The sequence below is a fragment of the Ambystoma mexicanum genome, chromosome 12 (assembly GCF_040938575.1).
Source record: "Ambystoma mexicanum isolate Mex_15411 chromosome 12, UKY_AmexF1_1, whole genome shotgun sequence".
Taxonomy (NCBI): Eukaryota; Metazoa; Chordata; class Amphibia; order Caudata; family Ambystomatidae; genus Ambystoma; species Ambystoma mexicanum.
In genome coordinates, this window is record NC_090936.1 from 629,112,878 (window position 1) to 629,140,084 (window position 27,207).

Below are 27,207 nucleotides of genomic sequence, written 5' to 3' on the forward strand. Positions count from 1 at the left end.
TTATTCTTCTGGCTGGGGGAGGCATGCTGCAGGGACTCACCCAGAGCAGGGGCCTTGGCCTGCAGCCACTCGTTGAGACGCTTGCACCGATCGTTTATGGTGCAGGGCACCATGTCCTGGCAATACGCACAATCATCCTCCACTACAAGGATGTCCATCGCCCGAAAAGACATAACGTAGGTTGGAGCCGGGGCAAACCTTGAAAAGAGGCGCCGAGTCCTTCTCTGCCATCCACGCGGTGTAGGCCTTGAAGGAGCTTCTGGAATCCTCCAAGAAGAAACTTGATGAAATTTGCCCTGGAGGGGAACTGAAGAATCAGAAAAACTGGTCCCCGCTAATCAGAAGTTGGATCAATGGAGCTTGAAGCTCAATTGAACAAAAAAATAGAGTAAAACTCTTTGAAAAAGTGCAAAACGCAGTAAAAGCAAGAGAGCTATAGAACGAGGACTCCCACCACTTGAACGTGCAGTAAAAAATCTTAAGATGGCTGCCAGAGGAGGGGCTTAGGTGGCGGGGAGTCATTGGCTGGGGGCAGTATGACCCAGAGACCAGTGATTGGTTAATAGGAGAAAGACAGTCAGAAGTGAAACAAACTGATTTTTTCTTTACCAAGGATTCCCAGCCTGATAACAGGGAATATTCATGAGCATGTGAATCCATGCCAGACCCCATGCTGGAAAAGTATACGGTCTGAGGGAATCAAGGTATATTGAGGGTTAAAGGAGACTACAGCCCTTTTGTGGCCACACATCCATCGCAGGCCCGAAGGCTATTTCGGACCATGACTTTCACTATCACAGCATGAACACAAAGCAATCAGGGAGGAAGAGCGGAAAGTAGAATCAAATCGGATAGGCAACAGACAAGGTAAAGTCAGGTTAGATTTTTAAATAAAAAAAAGGGAGGTACGGGACTATAGAAGCATACTTACATCTACATTAAAAAATGCAGATATTCTGGGGAGAATTATGCCAAGCACAAGCGGGAAAGGAAAAGCAGCAAGGAAACAAGGAGTGTTTGGGTCCGGACCCCGTCTGGGCCAGGAAGTTTACCAGAGGGTGTGGGAGTTGAGATGGCTCTGGTCTCTCACCAATCCACCAGTGCCTTTTTGAGTGATCGAAGCATCACATTTCCCTGCTGCATGCCTGTCCAGTGGTACACATTGCTGGCCAGTATTTTGCTTTATCCGTTGGTACTACAACTACCAGAAGTCCAGGACATAGAAGGACCAACCCCACTGTGAAAGAACAGGACCCCAGAAGCACAGGACCCCAGAAATCCAGATATTGTACGCAGCCCAATACAAAGCTGTGAAACTAAGCCTATTGTCAGCAGAATCACAGAATGGGCCACGCCTCAGACCTACAATCCAAATGCTCCATGTCAGTCTGATACAAACGTTAGACTTGAAATTGACTATACACTTACCGGGCCATCATTGCCTAACACCAGCGGACCCGCGCCTTAAAAGGGGGTGGGTCTTACAGCCAGTTATATACTTTCTAATGCATGTAAACCAGTTCATGGGGATAAGTAAGCCAGTAGTTGGTACAAGGAATAAGCTGTGGGGTGAGGGGGGGTTCAATGGCCGGAGAGAAAAAAATGGGCGGAAGCTTCATGGAGTGTGGTTTGATTGGGTGAGGTCAAGGGAGGGCTAGGAGGACCAAAAGACCAAGCAGAGAAGGGACAGTGTAAAGGAGCATGGAGATGGATTGCAGAAGGCGTGAGCAAGATGAGGTATTGGTTGGTTGTATAAAGTGCTACTTGGGTTTGAGTGCATGCAAGGTGATTGAGGAGATTAATAGAGTGAGAGTAGGGCATGAATGGGCCTGACTGGGAAGGTGACGGAGTGAAAGGAGAGTGACTGTGGGAGAAGATGTGAGTGGATTGCAGGAGAGAGTACTACTGTGGAGAGGGGAAGAGTAGTAGTGTAGAAAGGGGAGAGAAATAGTGTGGCATGTGGAGAGTAAAACCAGAGGGAGGAGGAGATTAGGAGTAAGAAGATCGGAGAGACAGAAGGAGAGAGTGAGAGGAAGAGACAAAGGAGAGAGGGAGGGAGGGAGGAAGAGAAGGGAGGAGAGTAGACGGTAGGAAGAGGAATAATAGAAAATCAGAGCAAAGAGTACAAGAGCATGAAAGGAAACGATCAAGTGAGGTGCAGCCTTTTGGAAGGCACCTCTTGTAACTTTTGTTTGTGGGACCTACGATACGATTCACCTAGATCGCCCCCCACAGAGAGAAAGGGTATTTGCCCTTAGGCCATCACGTCCAGCCAGTCAGACAGAAGGGGTAGGTGATTTCTACTGACCATCCTGAGATTTCAGGGACACCTGGGTTTGGGAGGGAACCACGAAGGGAGACTAGAGACCCGGGAGGGACGGCCTGTAGTAAGCCCTTCCCAATTATTTCAATAAACACCTCAGAACTGTTTTCAAGAGTTGGTGTATTCATGAGGCCATGTGTGACAAATGCAAACTGCAGACAATGATGTCCCTATAAAGTATTGCAAAAGTCTATATTGCTCTCTCATAGTTCACCTGCTGGTGATAAATGTGTTTGAGCCCCCATATACCACGTCCAAGCGTTGCATCCTGCCGTAGGTAGCTTCCTCCGGCCCCCAGATTGCTACAGTCCCCCCCCCCATGGTGTCACCAGGAGTGACTCTCATATTGGTCGGGATCTCTAGATCTGGCTATTGAAGTGGTCTTTCTTAGTCTCAGTCAGGATCTTGGATTTCAGATGAAAGTGCTCAATGGTTACCTTAATGGTCTCTGTGACTTACAACCACCCTCAGTTTCCACAGATCATATAGTTCCTTTGTCAACAGTTTCTAAACCATTTGACACCCAATTCCAACAAGCAGCTGTCTCTTTTTGTTTGCTTTCTCCAGGTATCCTTGGAACTTTGACCTCAATTTCCCACCTACTTTGATTTCCCCTTGCCCACCTCTTCCGACATTCAGCTGTTCTCTTTATGTTTGCTTCTTCCGGTGTTCAAGAGACTGACTCCAAGTCCCAGCGTACTTGAACCCTCCTCTTGGAATGTTTTTCATGACCTCAGGCTCCAGGTTGTAGTATGCACTGTGCTTCCTTGTATTTAAATTCTCCTGGTGCTCTAGAAATTCTAGCCGGCTACTCACTTTCTGAACGTACTTCTCAATAGCTTTTAGGGTCTCCATTATCAGTTCCTATGTAAAACAATACTTCAGGCGTGCAGTCTTTCAATGCATCCTATGAACTAGGGCCTCAAGTTCCAGCACGCAACAGGTCTCATTGTTTTCACTTTCTCAAGGATAAGAACTCCAGCCTCATGTTTCAATATGCAGTGTTTCTCTTTATCCTTCATATCAAGTTGCTCTAAGAGCTTGGGCATCATGTTCTGGTATGTAGCATGCCTGTGTGTATTCAGACTATCAATACATTTTAGGAAGATTTGCTCTTAAGTCCCTTGCTGCTGTACTCCCTTCTCAATGACTTACTTTCATTGGGATCTGGCCACAGTCGCTTCTCTTTCATGCTGTGTATTTCCAGGCTCATTGCTAGTCTGCAAGCCTCTTGAATTTTGAGTTGCTCTCCTAGGACTGATTTCTCACCAGGATAGCTTGCAGTGACTCCCTTTGTCTTTTGGTGTTCGTTTGCAAAGCAGAGCTCCAGTCTTTCTAGTTGCTCACCTGTGCCAACCTTTTCATCTGTGTAACCTTGCAGTGACTCTGCCCAGTCTCCAACATCTGTAGTCACTCCTCCGCCTCCCGCTTCAGTGTGTGGCCCCTCTTCCTCACTACTAAGTGGCTCCATTTATGACATTGACAGATCTTCCACCACGTGGGTGCCAGTTCACCTTTTCCAGTCTCCTCACATTGGGTCACCTTTGCTTCTGGTCATGGTCAGGAGGGCACTTAATCGTCTATGCTTATGTTATCAATATATCATATTTTTGCCATTCCTAAATACATTTTTAAAAACAGGTACAGGGGTTGCAGCACATTGGGGCCATACCATCCTTGGGTTCTTTGACCAATACTATTTAGTAATAAACCTAACTGAATTTTCTGTATCCTTAAGCAAAGAAGAGCACCACACACTGTGGGTAATAAGCAGCTCTCAGATACCTGAGGGTTCGTAGCGCTATATAAGTGCCAAATTATTATCATCTAAAAGGAGTGTGCAATGCCCTTTCCAATTGCCCTTTAATGTTTTAGCGTTATTTTCAAAATTAACAGTTTGAATTGGACCCCACCAGTTATTGTGGTAACCTGACTCCAATGCTAAAACTATTGTGTATTCTCAATTCCTCCTTGATCCTTTCCCATACATGACGGGCCAGGTGGAGTACATTAAATGGTAACCATAGTAATATAAATAATATCATGATGTAATACAGTACTTCATGCCAGATTCCTCCCACCATTAAGTGCTATAACAGTAGGGGCTAGTTGAATAGACAGAAGCCTTGCCATGGCACTGCTGCACATGGATCACAAATCCGTGCCAATTCAACCTTTAACAGTACTTTGTCTAATGCCCAGCAAATGCATTACAGATTTAAATCTAATGGTACTAAAATTATAACCCTCGGAAAGATGATGGGCTAAGATGGCCTAGTCACGATTCAAACCTTTAACTGCAGGTTAAACACAAACCTCACTTGAGAACTTGCCCTCCTGACGTATCAATCTATAGACAGCATATGAATAAAATGTATAGTTTCGCTCAATCATCCCTTCTGAGTAGTACACGTTGATTCTCTTGCTTTATTTTTAAAAAATTCATGTGGTTCCAAGGGGCTCTTCACACAGCAGGTTTAAGGGGAAAGTCCCTACATCAAATTGACTTTTCAGGTCACGGTCTGCTAGCAAAACGAAATAAGAGCCCATACAGAGTAATGCAGGTAAGTCTAGAGCTGTCAAATCAGGCATTTCAGTCAAGTACATTCTTAACACTTACTTTGTATCTTAAAGTTCCTCTTATCAAAGTGTGTGCTGACTGAATACCATAGGGTTCTGCATATTTTGTGCTGTCCCGATTTGGAACACCTTCCAAATTCAAACCTGGAAAACAATCCATGACTGAAACTGAATCAAGCAAGGACCCGCCTCCTGGGATGTTTACAATCTGGAAAAATTAAAATAAAAGATTGCATCATCACAGTCACACATTAAAGCAACATATATTTCAGATCTACTTCATAAAACAGATGCAAAGAAATTGAAAAGATTAAACCCAACACTTAGCTGCAACAATCTTTAACGTTCACATTGCAAAAGCTGAAAATCTCCCTTCCTTTTCTATCTTCCACCAAAGACGTCCCACTCACCTCTAAGTAAAAAAGCAAAGTGCATTTGAAATATGCACATAAAGGGGTGTGGCTACTGCACATTGCGTGAGCCTGCACGAAGAGTGAGCTCTGGAATGACACCCAGCTAATCCTTTAGAATCCTGCTCTTTAGTCTGTGCTTCCATATGGGAATCAAAGGATACGAGAGCTAAACCCCCTGGACCCAAACTTGAGTTGGGCCAGGCCCTGGAATTATAAGGATCCTAACTCTGTGTCAACAATCCAAAATGGGGCCTGCCACCAAAATGATCTAGATTTCCTGGAGTCGCAGTGTGCCGACAGGGGGAAGCAGAGTGTGGGTGAGAAGGAGCGACCCCTGTGACAGCAAACCACCCTTCTACATGACCGCTGCGACCGGAGGTCGGGGTAGCTGCAGCGGCATGGCAATGGCTGCGCGAGGAGGTCTAAAGCACATGACCGCAGCACAATAAACAGAAGGACCAGAGAACAGTGACTCTGCGGGAGAGGAGGGGGAAGGGGACACAGGGGTTGGGGTGTTGGGGGCTTGGAGTATAGGGCTTCCACTGGATACCCCTGTGCTTTGGAGCCTTGGACAGGCACAGCCCCGCCACCCCCACCCCTCTTACCACTTCTCATCTTTATTTTATTTATTTCACATTTATAAAGCGCTCACACAGCCCGCAGGCATCGAGGCGCTGTTACAGGAATTGTCTTTTTTGTTTTTCTTAGTTGCGTAATTGTGTGGGTTTTTTTTTCTTAGTTACGTATTTATAATGCGCTTAAACACCCAAAGGTTTCTAAGCGCGGACCCTGGGATCGAACCTGTTGTTGCTCCGTGTCGTCTTGCTTCCAAGACGCGCACGCTGCCGCTGAGCTATCCTCCCAGATCAAGCATCGACACAGGTGCGTTGACCTGGGTAACAAGAACTGCCCAAAATCTTCATGTTAGGCGTGCTTCATCATTGCACACACAACAAGAAAATCAGGTATGATCATCTGTACCTGGAGACATCCAAAACAATGTTGTATACCCTATGAGGGTGGGGAGAGGGGGAAATAGCCTGTTTTATAATGTCACTTAAAGGACTTTCATTAATTGAATATTTTTTCAAAAAGTAATTGTGTAACAAACATTTTTTATAAGTGCCATGCACTCTGTTTTGAACATGGGAGAAGTCACCCTGACTTTCTCTGTTTGCCCCACAGGATATGCCGAAATAACGTTTTTGAGGGGCACACAGATTGGGTTTAAACAAAGAAGCAATTGGTCCCGAGGAAGATAATACACGAAAGAAAATCAGTGAAACCGGTCGACCAGATCTTTAGATGTCACCTTATTAAGAGTGACACAAAGTGGACTTGATCAATTTGGAAACTTGAATCAATGATGTGGACATTCTAATTGTTTTTATGTGAAAATTACGTTCTCTCAACAAAACAAAAAAAAAACCTTGTGTATACTCCAAAGGGAGAGATCATGTGTGGGAGTATAACAACATGTTGAGAGTTATTTATATTCTTAAATGTTTTAGCACATTACACTTCGCACAATCTGACATACTTCACGCAGGGCAAATAAACTGTCCCAAGTGAACTGTCCGATTGACCAAAGTGTGCAGGTAGGGGGCATGAATTCCTAATATGCAATTGTTAACTACTTTGTGTCTAAATTAGGGTTTTGATAAATACAATCATTGGTAATATCTTGCCTGTAAGTCACTTGAATACATGTAAGAATAGGGTGAGTTTCTCTTCATCTATCTCTATTAGATAGTCAGTGCCACAGCGCTCTCTAGGGCCAGTAGCACCATGAAGGGACAGGATATATTTTCAGATTAAGGAGAGTGTTAGGAATATGCATTGATGGCTTAGTAATTAATTAGCTCGAGAGAAGCTGTTTTCCGATTTGTGTTTGTGTGTTAAATATAGATTGTGGTAACAGAAAGGACAAAGTACCCTAGATTGGAGGTACCATCCAAAAATGTCCATGTGTTGTCTATAGTATGCATTATAAACACGCACGCACGAAAGGTGGAGGCGGCCATGTTCTTCTAAATCATAATGGGGATGTTGGCATTCATAGGGATGTGCTGTGGATTTGGGGAGGGGACTAACTGTAACCTACACTTGAAAGATCAGCTGGGAGAGGTACGCAGCCCTGGATGGCAACACACAGGCACTCCGGAACATACTGGCAACAGCAGGTCTTCTAGAACTGTGGAGGAAACATAGCCTGGTCATACAAGAGCTCTCCTCCAACTCGCCCCCTCGCAACATGGGAGGATAGCTCAGCGGCAATGTGCTCGCCTTGGAAGCAAGACGACAAAGCAACACAGGTTCGATCCCCGGGTCCGCTCTTAAAAACCTCTGGGTATTTAAGCGCGTTATAAATTTGCAACTAAGATTTAAAAAAAACAATTACGCAACTAAAAAAAAAAACAATTCCTGTAACAGCACCTCGATGCCCGCAGGCTGTGTGAGGGCTTTAAAAATGCAAAACAAATAAACAAATAAAACATACACAAGAATAGACTTCATATACACGGTGGAGGAGCATGCACAGGAATTTGTATACTCACAATATATGGGTAGGACACACTCAGATCGTGCACCACTGACCATTACACTACTAGGCCGGGAGCTCAGGGAACTGATACACAATTGGAGACAGAGAGGCACCGATGGTCCTGGCATACAGCGAGAGCATGGGGGAAGTGGTGGACAGATACTTCACAGAAAATGAAAACAGTGTTTTGGACTATGGACTGGTATGGGAGGCATTCAACGTGGTGTTGGGAGGAGAGCGTATTGCCAATACAGAAGGGGTGAGAGCTGTGATAATGAAATCACTGGGCCTGGTGGAAGAACAGATTAGGTTATGGGAAGCATCAGGGCTGCAGGAAGGCGTGAACAAACTAATCATGGTAAGCCTTCGTACTGAGTGCATGGAACAGTGGGACAGACTGGGGAAAAATAACTACACAGTGTATAGCGAGAGATTGCATGATCAGGGGGACAAACCAGACAGGTTCCTGGCCTGGCTGTTAAAGGAAAAGCTGAAAACATTTATGGCGGAAATAATCAATGAATTTAGGGAATGGTGGCTGACCGGATCGGAAATTAACAGCACGTTTGCCAGCTTCTATGAGAAACTTTACAGGAAGAACACTCGTGTGGAGGAAGTAGGGACACAGTGCACACTCCGTAATATTGCAATGCCCAGGCTGTCGATGGAACAGAGGGAGGGCTTGGACATGGACATAACCGAACAGGAGATACAGCAGGCTATTTCGTAACTCCTGACGAACAAAACCCTGGGGGAAGAGACAGCGTCCCTGCAGAGTTTTATAAAAGCTACAAATCCCAACTAGTGGAGAAGCTGTTGCGGATGCTGAATGCAGCCTATGAAAATGGCAAACTGCTGATCACAATGAGGGAAGTCACAATAGTTCCAATATTGAAGCAGGGCAAGAACCTCACTGACTGCGGATTCTACAGGCCCCCTAGCAATGCTCAACACAGATCTGAAGATTATAAGCATGATCCTGCCCAGGCGACTAAGCAGTTCTCCCATCGCTGATACACCATGGCCAAACAGGGCTTATACTTTGTAGAAACACTACACACAACCTAAGAAGGATGTAATAAGTCCTGAGACATATGCAGAAAAGCCCAGAAGAGCATGCAGCAGTGTCACTGGACGTGGTCAAGGCCTTCGACTCCGTTGACTGGTGATGGCTCTTTACTGTGATGCAAAGGTTTGCGGTGGGTGAGGGCGTCCTTAAATGGATCCTCATCATATCCAGGGACTAAACTGCGAGGGTCGAAACTGGGTGAACCATCTCCAGGGCCTGGAACATCGGGACGAGCACGAGACAAGGCTATCCGCTCTCACCTAAGCTTTTTGCAATAGCCACCATGGAACCACTGGCGGCATAACTTCACGCTGTATTTGTGGAGCCGTCAATCTAGATTTAATACCATTGTATGCGGATGACAAACCAACCCTGAAATCAACCTGCTGTACATTCTGACAGTGGTCGGCAACTTTGGCGAGCTCTCTGGCATAAAGGTTAATTGGGAAACGTCTTGCATAATATGGTGGTCCTAAGACTGAAATCGGCGCTACAAGAACTGAATTTGCCACAAACATGGACAAAAGACTTGTTCAAATACTTAGCCACAGAGATCCAACATGAGGTCGGGGACACTCATAGCTCTAATACAAAAAAGGCACTTTCTGAAATGACCCCAACAATCAACTTTATGGAAAAAGATGCCACTCTCAAGAGGATTCCCACTCCCTCGGATGCTCTATTTTTACACAAATGTCCACATTGAGATAAGTTGGAAAAACTTTGCAGCACTAAATCGGTTGGTAAGAGACCTCCTGTGGGCGGGAGCGAGGAAAAGAATGGCTTTCAGAGCACTTACCAGATCGCATATGAGGAGGAGGATTTCAACTCCCTAATTTGGAACTTCATCATCTGGCAGCGCAGCTGCAGTTTGTGACACTCTGGCTTGCAGATGATGAAAACATGTAGACCAGACTGCTTCCGCCCCAAATCGTGCAATACACAACGAAGGAAGCACTCTGGGTACAGCCTAATGGAAGAGCGGACTGGCCGGAGTTGCTAACGCTGGGCCGACGGCAGTGGGGCCAAAGCTTGAACATATTACGCTGGAAAAATGTATACTCAACCAACATCCTGATTACTCAAAATGTATTATGACAGAAAGACAATGTGGGACCACAGTTAAAGAGGTTAGGGGAAATGGGGTGGACATATGGGGGACTTCGACAGCAGCGAGTTACTTACATTCAAAGAATTGAGGGACAGGTATGACCTACCACATGGGCAGTTAATGACGTACGCTGCAGTGACAGACAGGGTGAAGAAAAGCTGGCCAGTTCTCCCTTTGGAACCGGAAACTGACACACTATCAACTAAACTGTACGAGTTGGTGAATGGCCCTGTGATGGTCTCTTAGGTGCATAAATCCCTCCTCACAGCTGACACTAACAATGAGCTCCGAATGAAATGGGCATGCGAGCAGGAAGGACTTGGATACAACTTTAGATGAGATCTGGAAAAGGATACTTGTATACCCTTAAAAGGTCTCGAGAAGCACCAGATTTAAATTGACACAGTATAAAAAGCTACATCGATTTACTTGACCCCTGCACGATTGGCCAAGTTATTCAGGAACCTCTGACCCAAAAGCTATATGTGTAGGCAGGCCAATCAAAGGCCCCAAACCAACGGAAATGACCTGCCAGCATTCAGAAACCTTCACACTTTAAAGGGGCCTATTTAGGCAGACTATTTGGGTGTCTTTCTGCAGTTGAAATCCAGAGAAAGTTAACACTAAAATGTAATCCAAGTGCAGCTTGGAAAAGCCCATCACATTACTGACAGAGAAAGTAATGCAGCATTTTCACTGAAACTGCCGCCAATCTGCACTGGTGCACTGTGACAATTCAGACCTACTTTTCAGCAGAAGAACGAACAGCAGATAATTAAAAGTGTATTTTATTAATGACAGAAAGAAACAGCCCTGTACTTTCAGCGCAAAAGCAAAGTGAACCCTGATCAGTAAAACACACTGTTTGACAAAGAATCAAGGCTGATGTTAGACAATGCAATACGTGAGTTCCTTTCAGGCAAAGACAAATGGTGGGTCCCTGGGCAAAATTCACAAAGGACCACCCCCCACCCCCCCACACTAAAAGCCTGGTTTGCATCCCCATTATTTACAAGGGCAATAAAACGTGGGTTGCCCAAATGGTTCGAAAACCAAGTTTACCTAGACCTGCTGTCTCGGAGGACAGTTCTGTCCAGGCCAAATGTAGCCTGTGTATGACCGGAATGTAGGGCGGAGATGTGAAAACAGGGGCTGCAATCAAGGCTGAACTCTGAATTCAAACAGCAAAGAGGCTAATAATTGAAAAAAAACTCTGGCCAGTGGCTGGCTAAGAGTGACAAATGGTCTGTAGGAAGGAACATATGAAGATTCCCTTTATTTAAATGGACAATCAAAATTGTTGCATTTTCCCTAGAAACCACAAGTCACACTGATTACATGTAGGTATCATTTTTTAGATAATTTCAAGGTGATTGTGTTGAAATAAAATTAATCTACCTGCGATTTAGAGAACTGTAATGACCAGGTAAAAAGTGTTCCTGGCTGCTCTGATTATGTTCCGAATTTGAGAGTTGGTGAACTGGTGGAGGGTAGAATTAGGAATGTGGGGAGCAGATTGCATGTCCCTAATGATTATGCTTTTTGTAAAAAATGGCAGAAAATTGCCAAATGCAGTGCAACATGGTGCAGACCCGGCTGTTTTATTAAATTCCCTGGGATTAGCTGAAGCAGAGTACCGAATTGAATGGAAGCAGAATTCACATGCTGTGCATACGCCGACATCTAGTGGAAGCTGCAGAGTATTACAGTTGTTGTTTTCGAAAACTAGAAAAGGGACTTCGACATGGCGTGTCAGTAATACTGCCCCTAGTGTGACGTCCACTGTACCCATGGCCCTTCACGCATCGAGGTCCATCAGATTGTTATTTTATTGTTATATTTTTCTGACATGAGGTAGCATGAAGTGTAGCGTGAGTACAGTTGTATCCAAGCAGATACGTATCAGACAAGCTCATTAGCATCCATGCACCTTCTCTCTGAGGGGAGGAAGGGTGGGCGCATGTGACTCTAAGCAGATACAAGCATCAGAAATACGATTACAGTGAGTAATGTATCCCTTCTGAGTCTTGTGGAATCTGCTTAGATCACATGTTGTGCATAGATTAGCGAGCAGATTTAGAACAAGGTGGTGGGATGTGAGAAGGTTCATGGGTGAACAGATGTCTTAGAACCGCTTGTCCCACCTGTGTTTCTGTCTTGGAATGAGTGTCAATGCAGGAATGCTGAGTGAAAGTGTGTGTTGAGCTCCATGTAGCTGCTTTGTAAATGCTGTCTAGAGGGACATTTGCAATGAAAGCCAGAGTGGCTCCTGTGCTCCTTGTGGGGCGAGCTCTGGGTGTAAAAGGCAGTGTCTTGTTTGATAGGGAATACAACAATTGTATACATCTGACTATCCACCTGGAGATGGCATTCTTTGAAATACGGTCTCCTTCGCTGCCTGGTGCTACGGAGACAAACAGTTGATCTGTTTTTATTAGCGGTCTGGTCTACATAGTAGAGGACCGACCTCCTCACATCTAGTGTGGGGAGTTTTACCTCAGCTGAGCTGGTGAGTTCCTGAAAGAAAGCCAGTAGCTCAATAGACTGGTTAACATGAAATTTAGATATGAACTTAGGGGAGAGCCTAGGGTGAGTACATACAACCAGCTTGTCTTTGTGTACAACAAAGAAAGGATCCTGCACTGACCATGCTTGTATTTCACTAACTCTTTTTATGGAAGTTATAGCCACTAAGAAGGCAGTTTTGTAAGTCAGGTGTTTGAGACGAGACTTGTGCATTGGCTCGAAAGGGGGTCTCATGAGTTTAGCAAGTACAACATAGAGATCAAATCCTGGCGGCGGGTTTGAAATTGGAGGGTGGAGTCTCTTTACTCCTTCCATGAATGCTTTGATGACAGGTACCGTCCACCATGAGACTTTATTGTGGGAAGTGGTATAGGCTGACCAAGCCACCAGGTGGACCTTTAAAGAGTTGAATACCAACCCTGCATCTAGCAATTGGAGCATATAAGTTAGAATGTGGGAAGGAGTACATTCTATGGGGTTAATTTGTTTAGACTGGCGCCAAATTACAAATCTCCTCCACTTGTCAAAATAACAGTGCCCATCGTTAGGCTTTCTTGATTCCTTCAAGATATCCATACATCTCTGTGGCAGATTAAGATGTCCGAACTCTATGACTTCAGGAAACAAGCTGCCAAGTTCATTGAGTGAGGCTGAGGGTGCACTGTTAGACACCCGTGCTGAGTGAACAGATTGTATGTGCACGGGAGTTTGATGGGATCGCACATTGCCAATTTGTGCAGATGTGGATAACAGGGTTGTCTTGCCCACATGGGAGCAACTAGGATGAGCATCATCTGTCCGTTGTTGATCTTGTTCACCAACTTTCTCATCAGAGGAATTGGGGGGTGGGGGTGAACGCAAGCAAATTTCCCTGACCAGTTCATCCATAGGGCGTTCCTCTTGGAGCCTGGCTGGGGGAACCTGGACGTGAAGTTTGGGCATTGACTGTTTCCGCTTGTAGCTAACAAGTCTATTGTGGTGAAACCCCATTGAGAGAAGAGGTGGACTACAACCCCTGTGTGTAGTTGCCACTCGTGCTCTTCTGGTAGGGGATCTCTGCTCAATGAGTCTGCCAGAGAATTGAGTTTCCCTGGAATGTGCTGCGACGATGGGAATATCTTCCGTTTGAGTGCCCATTTCCAAATTTGTTGGGCAAGCCTGGACAGATTTGGAGAATGTGTGCCCCCCTGTTTGTTGATATAAAACATTGCTGTAGTGCTATCTGTCAGGACTTGTACAGATTGGTTTTCTAGGTGAGACTCAAACGTCTTAAGGGCTTTGAATACTGCCAGTAGTTCTAGCAGATTGATGTGGTTCTGTGCTGCCGCAATTGACCACAGACCCTGAGCTGTATGGTGAAGGTAATGAGCCCCCCACCCAGCGAGTGAGGCGTCTGTCGTGAAAATCGCTTTTGTACTTCCGGATCGTAGAAGGGTTTCCCCTTCAACAGATGTTCTCTTGTCCACCAGCGAAGATTTTGTACTAGTGTTGGCGAAACGACCACTAGATCGTCCCACTGGCCTGAGACCACTGTTTCGCCAACCACTCCTGCATGGATCACATTCGCAGGCGTGCGTGAGGTACCAGGTAAATGCAAGATGCCATCATGCCTAGTAAATGCATAGCTTTGCACACCCTTATCTGGCGGCCAGCCTGATAATGTGCTATTTGCAGCAACATGTTTTGGACTCTCTCCTCTGACGGAAAGACCAACCACTCTTGTGCGTTTATGACATCTCCTAGGAACTGCTTGGTTGTGCTTGGCACTAGGCTTGACTTTTTCTCGTTGATTGAAAAGCCCAATTGGAAGAGTAGGTTGATAGTTCTCTGAATGTTTTGCCTGCAAATTAGGGGAGACTCCCCTGTAACCAGCCAGTCGTCCAGGTAAGGGTAAACTGGGATTGCCTCCCTGCAAAGGTGTGCTGCCACCACCGCCAGTACCTTCGTGAATACCCTTGGAGCAGATGCTATCCCGAAGGGTAGCACTTTGAATTGATAGTGCTGGTTCTCCATCTTGAAACGCAAGAATCTTCTGTGCGCTGGGAACATTGAAATATGAAAATAGGCATCTTTCATATCCGTTGTTGCCATGTAATCCCCCCTTTTTAGTAGAGGGATTATCTCTTGTAGCGTAGCCATACAGAAATTTTGTGGCTTGACATATTTGTTTGCAGGGCGCATATCTAATACTAGGCGCATTGTTAGATCTTTCTTTGGCACAAGGAAGTAAGTTGAATAAATACCCTTGTTTACCTGGTTGGCCAGGATGACTTTGATGGCGTCCTTTAGGAGAAGCGTGGCGATTTCCTTGAGGAGGCGGCGCTGGTGTTCCTTGGAATGCGTCTTTTGTCATGGGGGGTGGTTCTGGAGATTGCTCCAGGAGCTCTATACGATATCTGCCTGTTACAGTTGACAACACCCATCTGTCTGTGGCGAATTCCTCCAATGCGTGGGTGAAGCTGGATATGCACCCTCCTACTGGAGAGGCATGGGAGGGCACCTGGAGCAGATAGTCACTGCTTTTGAGGTGGGGTGCTACCTCGGGAGGAGTGGCCCCTACCGGGCACGCAGGATCTGCACGGTCCTCTAGGGTAATTTGAGGAGGACTGACCCGATTGTTTCCCCAGGAAGTACCTTGGCTCTGGTTATAGGTGGGACCCCTCTGAATTTTGGCCGTGTGAGAAACGATAATTGCTGTTTCCCTCCTGGCCAGTAGGTTTATTGGTCAGTTGGCCCAATTACTTGAGTATCATATTCTTCTTTGGCTGTCTTTAAGGAGTCCTGGACAGCCCTACCAAAGAGCACATTGGGCTCAATGGGCATGTTAATAAGGGTAGCTTGCATCTCTGGTTTAAAACCAGATTGGTGCAGCCAAGCGTGACGCTTGATAATGGTCCCTTCTGCTATTATCCTGCCGGCGTTGTCCGCGTTGTCAAGCTTGTTTTTTTAATAAGCAGCTTGACACTGCCCTGCCTTCTGCGGCCACCTGGGCAAGCTGAGACTTAAGTGGTTCCGGGGCCGATGACAGTAAGGCCGAGACCTCATCCCATTTGTGGCAGTTGTAGCTAGCCAACAGGGTAGAATTGTTAGCAATCCTGGTCTGTAATGCCGCGGAGGAGGCCACCTTTCTGCCCATTGTGTAAAGTCTCTTGCTTTCCTTGTCAGACAGGGCCTCAGAGGAAGCTAGGGCAGTACCAGCCCTTTTTTCCTTGTTGTAGTAACAACTAATTAATCAGGCTTCAGTTGCCCTCTGATATATAGCGGGTCAGAAGGGGCAGGTCTAAACAGTTTCTCTATGCAGGGGTTCAATGCCCGCGTAAGATTAGGGGTCTCCAGCTATGGCTGTATTTTTTGCTGAATGGACTTGTGGAGAGGGATAAACTGAGGAACAGCCTCCTTATCGCCTAAGATTTCATCTACGAAACCTTTATCTTGTTGTTCTTCTTGAGTAGCTATCTGAAAACGCTCTGCCGCCTTGACAAGCACTTCATTTAGCAGGGGTTGATTGTCAATGGGTGAGTCCATGACCGGGGGGGGTCCTGATTAACAGGAGAGTCCATGACATACATATTTGTCTCAGGGTCAACCTCAGGGTCCTTCCTCATCATCCCCGTAAATAAGGGTCTGCTGCATCATCCCCATAATAAGGGTCTGCTGCCTCTTGAATAGAGAGGTCTTCCTGATCGGAGTCTGGGTCATAGAGGTCAATGACTGTGCCTTGCACTGGATACTCGGGCGAGACCTCTTAGCAGGGGGTTGAGCAGGGATCTGTGACCCAGAGGGTGCTGTAGTGGGGGGGGGTGGAGTGGAAGCTTGTGAAATAGTCAGGGTCCTTTTCATAGAAGTTGGCCATGAAGGACATCCTCCTCATGACCCAGTCTATATCCTCAGCCAACCATTGGGCAGAACTAGGGATGACCAATGATTGAGAAGGGAGCCCTAAATCTTCAGGTGTGGGAGAAAGTAAGGTTTAAGGAGGCGCCTTCTTTTTCAGGGTGGAAGACAGAATCATGAGATACAGGTTCTTTACTCTTGTGAGTGGGCCTACCATCCTGAGATTTCTCCCTATAAGGGGTCTAAGAGGACTTTTTCTTGGACTCCCTCTCTTTACCCTGGCCCCATGAAGCGCGTTTCTTGAGTAAGTGGGCCAATCCCGACTGTATGGGGTCTTGTACCTGAATCGATGCAGAATGGCGAATTTCGGGTGCGGGCTCAACCTGAGCCTCATCCCCGGACGATCAGCCCCCGGTAGATGTTTTTCACGCAACGTCTATACCGTCCTTTGACGGCCGGGGCCTGTCATGTGGGGATGTCAATCGAGTGTGCCCAGAGGACAGAGATTCCACCGACTTCTCCCTAGACGTGCGCTGCCTTCTGCTCAAAACGTGTGTCTAGACGCAGCCGTGGGTTGTGTGTTTAGTGGAGGATGAAGTGATGGCGCTTCCGCTGCAGGGTGTTGTCCCCGTAACAAGGCTGCCGGCCTGTCTTCCGGAGTCGGGGGCCTGCGCTTGGGTAACTGGAGTAACCCCATCACCTTTGCCGTCGGATACCGCTGCGTTTGAGACGTTGCTGAAGGCACCCTCTACTTCCATGGCCTCAAGCTGCCTGGCGTAGTGGGCCCAGCGTTTAGTTGATCGGTCCTTCAAAGTCTTGGCCTTGAAGTCTCTGCAAGCTGGACAAGTACCCTCCACGTGGTCTCGCGGGAGACACAGGTTACACACAAGGTGTTTATCGACCCACGGAAATTTTGCACTTCGGGCAAAATTTAAAGGGGGTCTTGTCCATAAAGGAATGACACGGCAGCTAGGTGAATGTAGTGTAAGAAAAGGGGCATATACATCCTAAAATTACCTCCCCCCTCTTTCCAAGGCTGACACGGATCCGTCGCGGGAGTCTCGACTGTTTTTCTTGTCCTTCACTGGCATCTGGTGTTTCGATAGTCGGTGATATAAAGGATAGTAAGAAGAAACTATAGGTAATTTGATAATAGTAAATGGCTATAAGCCGAAAGAGGACCTCTGCTATAAGTGTCCGTCTAAGATGGCAGAAAAAAAAAATCTGAGGGACCCCGACGCGTGAAGGACCATGGGTACAGTGGACGCCACACTAGGAATAGTATTACTGGGACGCCCTGTCGAAGTCCCTTTTCGAGTTTCGAATACAACAACTGTAATACTCTGCAGCTTCCACTAGAGGTCAGCCTATGCACAACATGTGATCTAAGTAGATTCCACAAGCCTCAGAAATATATATTGGCAGTAACTAGTCAATTCTTTTTTGACAACTCAATTTTTGCCAAAAGTTGACATGGGAGCAAACGGGGATTTCAAATGGAGGTTGCCATATGTCTGCTCCAGACTCCTAAACCAAACTTGAGAGTGGCTAGACTTGGGGGTAGAGAGAAGGGTAACTGTCCAATCCTTGTTGCGAGAATTCTTGCAGGGCATCGCCCAGTATTGAAATCTTTATGGTGTCACCACTGTTAAATAAAGTGAAGGCCTTATGAGGCAGGGAGGGGAGCTGCAAAAAAATACCATTTGACAGCCACAAGGAAGCACCAAAGGAGAATGCTGAAATTGCTCTGGGTGGAGCAGTCTATTGTTGGAAGGCCCAAAAGCTGATTGGGTCCTATAGTGACTAACTGGAGGCCATCCTTGAGAGAGGAGTGACCAGACGCCTGCCCTGTCCTACGAGAGGGTCCAGAAATGCAGCTGGCTTTCCTGAACTCTAAACACACTTTTAAATGTAAGTAGAATTGAACCCTCTAAAACCAAAAGGTGGGAATCCGCTTGCCTTCAATCATTTGCATTTTTAGTGTTTGGGGGGTGGGGGGGCGTAAGACTGTATAGATCCTTCGCCTTTTTAACTACAAATATTATTTCAATTAATTCCACTTGGCAGAACACCACAGGGTGATTTGTTAAAATTCGAAATTAACAGACCTTATTCCCAGTGTGTGCTGAAAACTATAGCCTGTAATCTGATTGGGCAATCTTTCTGTACAGCTTCCCCAACACAGGCCTTTAAGTGGAGGCGGTCTGAAATCCATAATTCTCTAATCAGCCCAATTTATTTTTCTGTCCAGCGTCCCCAAAACAGACCTTTCAGTAAGGGAGATCTGAAAACAAACTGCTAAATCACCCTGTGTTTATTTTAAACCAAAAGTGTGGGTGAGATCATCACTGCCATTTACGTTTGTGCCAATCTATAAATCAAACTGCTAGCCTTTTAAGTGTGCAGGAAAATCGAAATTGCACAGCACTACATATGTAAATTACTTTTCTTCATTGACCAGTTTGATTTCTTGAAGTGAAATCTGTATATAAAGTAAAGTATTGTGATTTGTGTTTTTCCCCAACCAACTTTCTTTGAGTAACAAAGTTTAATTGTGAACCACAAAGAAGGTGGCATGTGTCACTTTAGTGTGATCTCTATTACCTATCTTCCAAATAAATAAAAATATATTTCCGATACCCCGGCCTGGTTCTTGGGTCATTGTGGGTACGGGGGGGGGCGCTGGGGGGAGATTTGGGTGACTTTATATGAGTCTTCAGTAAGTCAAGGTCTTAAAACTTAAGCAAGTATTGCAGGGCTCCTTGATTGGGGGTGGGAAGGAACTTCTCAGGTTAAGGGTGGTCTGAATATAACGCAACAGCTATTATATATGTTTTGGGACTGTCCGGTAATGCAGAGATAGTGGACAGCGATATACAGTAAGCTGACCGGTTGGCAGGTGACAGGTTACCCTTACACCCAGGAGGTGTGTCTGCTGGGCATGTACACCAGAGGGGGGCCATAGAACCATGAAACATTTCTTGAGGTTTATCAAGCTGGCACTTGCAGGATTGCAGTAGCATGGAAAGACGGGCAGGGCCCGAAGATAGATGAGTGGCTGAAAGATCTAAAAAGATGGATCCTGGATGAAAGCGAAGTGTGGCTGAAGACCAGAGACAAGATGGAAGGGGATGGAGATGAGGTGTTTACCCATCCGATGATAAGCAACCCACAGTGGATTCCCCTAGACACAGATTCCACAACTGGGTCTAAGCCCAGGTCATACGATGGTGCAGGGGACAATTGGCACCAGAGATAAGGACTGAGAATGGATTCTATTGAGAAAACATTTATGACCCAAAACTGGTTGACCTTCAGGTACATTGTCTGGCAAATAGCCTTTGAAGAGACAAGAAGTATGCCTTATAGAGCTCACCTATCCTGCGTCTCGAAAGGCTCGGTGTAAAGTCTCAAGTCTCCATGTTGAACCCGGGTTAAGTGATGGCTGCTAAACAGAGTTGAGACACTACAGGTACAAGGGATTGTGGGGAGAGTGATTGTTTAGCCTTCAAGAGATTATGAGAAAGGTGTACCAAATTGGGAGTCAAATGACAGACTTGGAAATATTTTTAGGATGTGTGGACAAAGGGGAGTAGAGGAGGCCAGTAGGGGTAGAGCGGAGAAAAGCTGGAGTGGATAATACAGGCAGGATGTGGGGGAGATTACAGGTAGCTGCAAATAGAAAAGGTGGAATAAGAAACTAATTGGATGAGGATCACGATAGACCAATCGCCACTGTGTAAATGATAGTCTGCTTGTCCGCAAGTGTGACCTGTATGGCGCCTTGAGAAAAATTCTTAGAGTGCATTCATTTTCTCTGACAGTTACCCAGTGACCCTGTTGGGGAGAATGCTAAAGTCCTCTATGTTTGGAGTTTAACTGAGCGCTCCATAATGTACTGCCACCCCAGCATGGGACTAGCATTAGTCATAAACCGATTACGCTCCTCGAGCTGACCAACTGAATGTCTTTAGAATGGAGTAACACAAAGGTAAAAGAGACAGCAGCAGATAAGCAGTAGAAAGGGGTTGGAACACAAGGACAGATAACACAGCGTAAAGGAAAGCTTGCACAATGGAGTGTGAATTGGCAGAGACCCCAGGGCTAGTAATCTCCAATGAATGGCGTATATGCCAAGGCTAGCTCTCTCAAAGGAATGCACAAAGATCAGAAACCAGTCTCTGGAACGGAATGGTGAATGAACACTGGAAATACAAGGACAAGTGATATTAGCACCAAACAGAACAAGCTAGATAATTTGGGAGGAACATTAGTAGATGAAAAGGAGCAGGGGCAGGCTCTCAGTGTACAGGAAATCTGTACACTGACAGGAGCAGAAACATGATTTACAGAGCAGTTGAACACAAGCAGAAGCAGGCAAACAGTGTATAGAGGAGTGGCACACAGATAGGAGTGGAAGGTAAACACACACATAAGCTGAAGACCAGCCAAAATATAACAGAAAAGCAAGTACATGGTTGGGAAGCCTGAAACAACGTGACTAGGCTTGCATAGGGAAACAATGTTGTGATCCACTGTTTTTCAGGGTCACGGGTTTAAATAGTTACTGCACTGGAGGTGGATTCAGTGAATTCAGCTAGGTAGTGTTCATCAGGGCTCCACCTCATGGGGAAACTCAAGGAATGTTTTGAGAAAGTAAAATGCTACAAGGACCACAATACATTTGGAGTGTAAAGGGTAACCTTAGAATGGATTAAGTTTGAAAAGGTAAGGATCATGCAGAGTTCAGGAGTGAAAAGGAATGAATACTGTCCACCCATGGCCGGACACATGGTGGCACAATAGTGGGCTTGTGACAGCTGTGACTGGTTACGGCTGCTTGACTGTCGAGATGAAACTGTCTTGTCAGATGACAAAGTTTAGTAGGCTGTCTGCAACTCTTTAATATCTTCATTTGGATTAACCTCCGCCTGCTTTGACTTTTCCCAGTATCGCATGAAAAACGTTTTGACAACAAGCATATTGATGGTAGTACCATCTATGCAATAGGCCTCACTAACATGCCACTGTTACTAGCCCCCTTACTAGTCAATGATTGAGTCCCTGTTGACTAAGGTGCAGGACCTTCTTTAGTGGATGTCTTTTTAACTTGTAGCCACATATCTAAGACCAAAGGCTGCTTTCATAAGACTGACGTTGTAGAGGGTTGCACAGTAAAGGCTGCCACCCACATGCGCAGCCCCCGCATCCCCTTTAGCCCGCATTCTCCCGTTCATCATACTTATCTTTACCAGCACTCCTCCATATCGGACTACGCTCTGCAGTCTGCAGGGCTGAAGCACGGAGTAGGGCATACTGTGCATTTAACTACACACAGCACTCTTTCTGCATTGTGCATCAGCCCAGTCGCCTGCAGACCGCAATCATTCAGGGCCACAGACCAAGAGAGCTCAGTAATATGTTCAGAGAAATGCAGAGTCAAGTAACTGCTTTTAACCCTTCTCTCCTTTGTCTCGATTGTTCTCCATATCTGGATTGTTTGCTCTTCAAAGATTTCTGCTTAATCCTTGATCCTACAAATGAGGCATTTACAGAACTCCTTACCGACTACTTCACAATGGAAAGGTGCAAAACAAGTGGCATGCGTGTCTTGGCATTACACTTTTGCTGTCCCAGTCTTCCGCAGTGTAGTAACGATCTAGGTATAGAAGCACTCTAGTTCAGCACAGTAGACTATAGCAAGGTCAAAGATGTAACTCTTGAAAAGCTCCTTTATAGGTTTCTCTGCCTTGGCTATGATGCAATAAGGAAAAAAGAGGTGGGTCACAGTACACTTCTAAAAAGAAGCAAATCTCCAAGATGAATAGGCCACCGTACAGGCTTCTATAATAAGTAAAGTTTTAGGGAATAATGCTGTTTATTTGTACCAACGAGGGCCAGCATAATCATGAGCATTAATTGCAATCCTGTGACTCTAGAAAGTCCCAATGCTGGAGCAAGTGTGCTTGCCAATTGTATCATTTAAACAACCGCGTGTGTGTGCGTCAATAAAACAGTTTAAAAACCAATGGTCCATTTTGACATACTGCTCTGTCGATGTTAAAGAAAGCCCGGCAGCGACAGTATGCTAGTAAATCCACGAGATGCCCCATTCGTGCAAGGGAAAATTAAGTTAAATTAGCATGTTCAAACCCCCGCGCTCCCAGAATTTGATTGTTAACGTACCCTTAGAATGACTTGTGAGGAAGGATGCTTTTAAACAATGAGCCAGGTTGGAGTCCAGTCATAATCCAGTCAGCAGCAGGAGCAGACCACTACTTCACAATACTGTGCTTCAGTGCCTCTTCGTGGGAAAAAGAAACTGTTACTTTAAAGAATTGACTCCTCCTATTAGAACCCAACACAGGCGTGAGTCCGGGTTGGAGTTCAGTCATACTCCAGTCTGACTCTGGGATGATGGCGGGTGAGGAAAGGGAGGCGGATGGGGCGCAATGTCCAAACACCTGCGCTCAACTTGGTAAGAAGTCATCGCTACTTCCGGCATTACAGTACGTCTATCGAGAGAAGAGAAAGCTAAGGCAACCAGCACCGCAAGATGGCGTTCGGTAAGTGCATCCGCCGTAAATGTTGGATTACCAGGTCCGCTGGACCCGGTAATTGCCCATTTGCGGGTGCCGGCAATAAGGGACTCCCTATCCCGATAGTGCTGTGCTCGCGGGTGCCGCTCTGCCAGCCAGGTCAGACCTGGCGGGATGACAGGCGCCCACGAGTACAACCCGTAGTATGGTGGTCCGGGAACTACAGTACCGGAATGCTTACTGGTACTGTAGTTCCCGGACCTCCATGCTTATAATGAGGCCCTAAGTGTCCATGAAACTTCGATTGCTGACGAAATCTGAGAACTGGAATGGAGGCAATCTTTTACTAAAAAAACGAATATAAGAGTGAAAGACAACAGGTGCGACTTATCAAGGTCGAGTGACGCACCTCAACATATTCATCTGCAATGTGGAAATACTGTTCAAGATCAAAGCCAAGCGAGTGATCGAGATATAAGATCAAAAGGAGATCTCACGAGTGAGCGTGAGACAAGACCGATAATCAAAGAGAAATAGCTGTGAGGAGTAGCACGGCCGAGAGGGAAGGGCAGGTGTCAGTAGCAACTTCAAAAAGCATGCATGCAACGGAATTCCTGTCCTTTCAGGCTGACAACTCGGAAGACAAAGACATAAGGGAAGACAGAGACTGTGGATGCAACCTCTAACAAATCGAAGCAGAATACCCAGATTGCCAGAGACATGACCACCACCATAGGTGGTAAGAGTGCCGAGGAAGTGTGCAGGCTGGATTCTCGAAAAGAGGAAAACAGCCAGAACACCAAGATAAGAAATGATAATCTGCAAACATCAGCAGAAAAAAATTGTCAATAAATGCTGGAATCCAGATTAACAACAACGTAATGGCTGCGGTCTTAATTTCTCTGGCGCCATATACGAAGTTATATGAAACAATAAGCGAGAATGTGAAGGACAACACTACAATGCACTACAATCTTGAGACCTTTACAGCTAAGATTGAAGATTGTATCAACCAGGAAGCTGAAGCCTTGGCCATTTGGCATAGACAACTAAACGACATAGCTATTGGCAATCAAGAGGAAGCCGCTGTAATGTCTAGAGCACTGCTAGACTCAATGACATGGATGCTGAAGTTAGTTGAAAGAAATTAACGAGATTATCAATATTACTGGGAAGGTATGAAAGATCAGCGCTGCAAGAATGACAAAATACACAAGCCTGACACGGTAGACAAGGAAACGCATGTTGCAAAAGGCTTAATAAGCACTCAGGGAAATGACTTGTCAGAAATAAACGACTGCTTGCCCTCACAGCAGCCAGTAAACCAATTTAATGCGCCAAGCTGTCACATAGAAGGGCTTCCAACGCCTATTAAACCATTAAAAGTCGCTTTATTCGCTGGCACAAAGGAAGGATCAGAGAATGCAAGATCAGTAAGCGTACAGGCTTGGATTTAAATCTTGGAAAAAGTCCCTATAAGTAAGGGAAAAATAGTAACAAAAAAGAAGCCAGCCAACAATAATGAAAAAGCACTCAAAAATGGAGCTCTTGACAACACTTATGCTGTTTTTCATAAAAAAGCTGATAATACAGAGGAGAAGAAGGCGGCAGACAAGAACGCTGTCATTGAAAGGCAAACCCTGAAGCCACCAGGGAATTCCAAGTTGATTTAGCCAAAAACGAAAAACATTAAAACAGGGCTGAAAAAAAAAAAAAAAAAAAACGATCTCGTGCTTTCTTAAGAAATCTTCAGACGCTTCCTCGTCAGTTTTCCAAGTCGAGCACTGGTGCTTAGAAAGTCTAAGTCAGAGAAGGAAGTAACACTACTCAGTGCTACAGAGGGCAAACAAGAGACTGATAGCTCTGAGGACAAAGCAAATGAAACACATGATCTGATTGACGAGGCATTATTTTACATTGAAGAAAGTCAAGCGGAGTCAAATCCCGCAAGTAGAGTACCGCTCAACACAGAGTCAGATAATGACGAGACAAGAATTATTAGCCAGTACTCTAGCCCAGAAGAAGGTCCTTCGGATGACACATACGTTGACTTGGGACCAAGTGATTCTCCTTTTCAGACCATGGAAAATAAACATAAGCAATATGATCTAAAGGACTTTGGAAAACAGCAAGCGGCGCATAAGAGGGCGACAAAGCCAATATAAACGAACTGGAACCCAAGAAAGCCAGCCAGTGGGCAACCTAAAATACCATTGGCAAAAAAGGTTGATCGTCCCGTGATGCAAGGAAGCATAGACAAACTGAAAATCAATTTAATAAATATGCTGAATGAACAGAAGCTGATCAATCTAAATGGAAAGAACGTTTTGCACCTGCTACATGAGGTGCGTTCATTGAAGAACATCGACACTGAAGACAAAGGTAGCTGAATATGTGGACGAAATCAGAGTTGATAGAGTGATCCTCCATCTGACTTCCACCAAAGTGAAAGAGTCCTTGCTAAGCGCTGGCCACATCCTGTAAAAATTTGGATACAAGGTCGAAGACTGGTGTGGAAGAATTTCAAATGCACAATCAAAGGAGAGTGATAAACCCCAGAGTCCAAAAAAGGAAAAACTGTCACTACAAAGAGAAAACAAAAATCATTGTTGAAAACATCTTGAATGAAAGACAAGTTCATAAGCATAATAAAGACCATACAAAGTCTAAAAAGCAATCTGAAGACTGGGCCTGAATTGCTAATGCTCTTGCCACTTCCAACCATCATTAGCCAACAGAGAGTTTAGTGGAAGTAAAGGACTGCTTACTGTCCTGGAACACCAAAGGCTTTAAACACCTCTTTAATAAATCGGCTAAGGAATTGAACAATGCCACAATAATATGCCTACAAGAGACCTGGGTGCAAAGTCTACCAGAGTGTTCGAACTATGAGGTCCTAATGAATCCGGCGCAAAAAGGTCGCAATGATAGGCCCTATGGTGGACTGTTGATGCTGATAAGGCAAAGCTCAAATATAAAGATCATTGAGAATGGCAACATGCTTAATTTTGGGCAGTTGGCACTATTTGAAAGGAGTCAACCTGAAGGCAGAACATCTAGCCGACAAATCATCGTAAGTCTATACTGGAATCACGCCCAAGAAAAGACTGCGACCCTACTGACAAAAGTAGCAACAAAAATTAAAAACGAACTAGGAAAAGATGATCTCCTAAATGTACTAATAATTGGAGACCTGAATATCAAATGCACTGACAGTGGCCGGTCAGATATAGATGCAAGAATCATTGGTAACTCCGATACAGCATGTTGGCTTCAATTGATGGCTAACTTTGATATGTTTATGTTAAATGGACAAGTGGACAGGGACATCCCGGGCCAGTATACGTGGTCAAATGGCATGTTAAAATCCACAATTGACTATATGTGGATCAAAAAATCCCATCAATCGGAAGTGGCATGTTTCGAAATTTTACACCAAATGAGCAGTGACCACAACATTTTGAGACTCACATGGTGAGAAAATCTCAATGATGATGAAACAAATGTAGAGTCGAATGGAGTGGAAATGAATCAAGGAGGCAATCGCCTACGATTAAGGAGAAAAGACATCTTTTCTAAGAAGTTCAACACTCAAGAAGACAATGACATCACAAAGCTTTCATACAAACCATTGCTGCAAGACTATGTAGCTAAACAAACGGGACTAAAACAGCCGTTCCTCGAGCCCAAACATCGATATAGTGAGGAAGTGGTGGCAAAAAGGAAAGAACTGAGATGACAAATAAAACTAATTAAGAAGCTGGAACTCCCTGGGAAACAAATGCAAGGAATGCAAAAACTCAAAAGAAAAAATATAGGAACTGGTTGACTGGGTTTAAAAAAATGAGGGAGCAAGAATGAGGCGAATTAATGGTGCGCGTATTAAGCAACACAAATATGAGGGATCTGTGGACCATTATTAACAACCAAACCCTTAACCAACAAAGCCAGATGACGTCTGGTATGTCTGAGGCCACATGAATGCAGCATTATTCACAAGTTTTTGGAAACAACAATGACTGTACAAGGGTGGACATGCCCCTAGGTAATATAGCGTGGGATGTATTAATGGATGAGGAAGAAATCAGGACGAGAATATGTAAGTTATCCTCGTCATCGGCTGCTGGTCCCGATGGGATTACGAACATACATTTAAAAAAAATGCAGCCCTGTGGAGCTGCTCGATTAGTAAAATATTCACAAAGCTCAAAAGCCTAAAGGAAATACCTGAAACTTGGACTTCCAGCATAACAGTCCCAATCTTTAA

General features: G+C 45.2%; 1 protein-coding gene across 1 annotated transcript in view; it reads right to left on the minus strand.

Moving 5' to 3' along the window:
* Window positions 1-27,207, minus strand: part of AASS (aminoadipate-semialdehyde synthase) — a 950,357-nt gene that overhangs the window by 167,679 nt on the left and 755,471 nt on the right. The window contains exon 19 of the mRNA XM_069629092.1: window positions 4,944-5,111. Coding sequence (XP_069485193.1) covers window positions 4,944-5,111 — 168 coding nt within the window. The remainder of the gene's footprint in view (window positions 1-4,943; window positions 5,112-27,207) is intronic.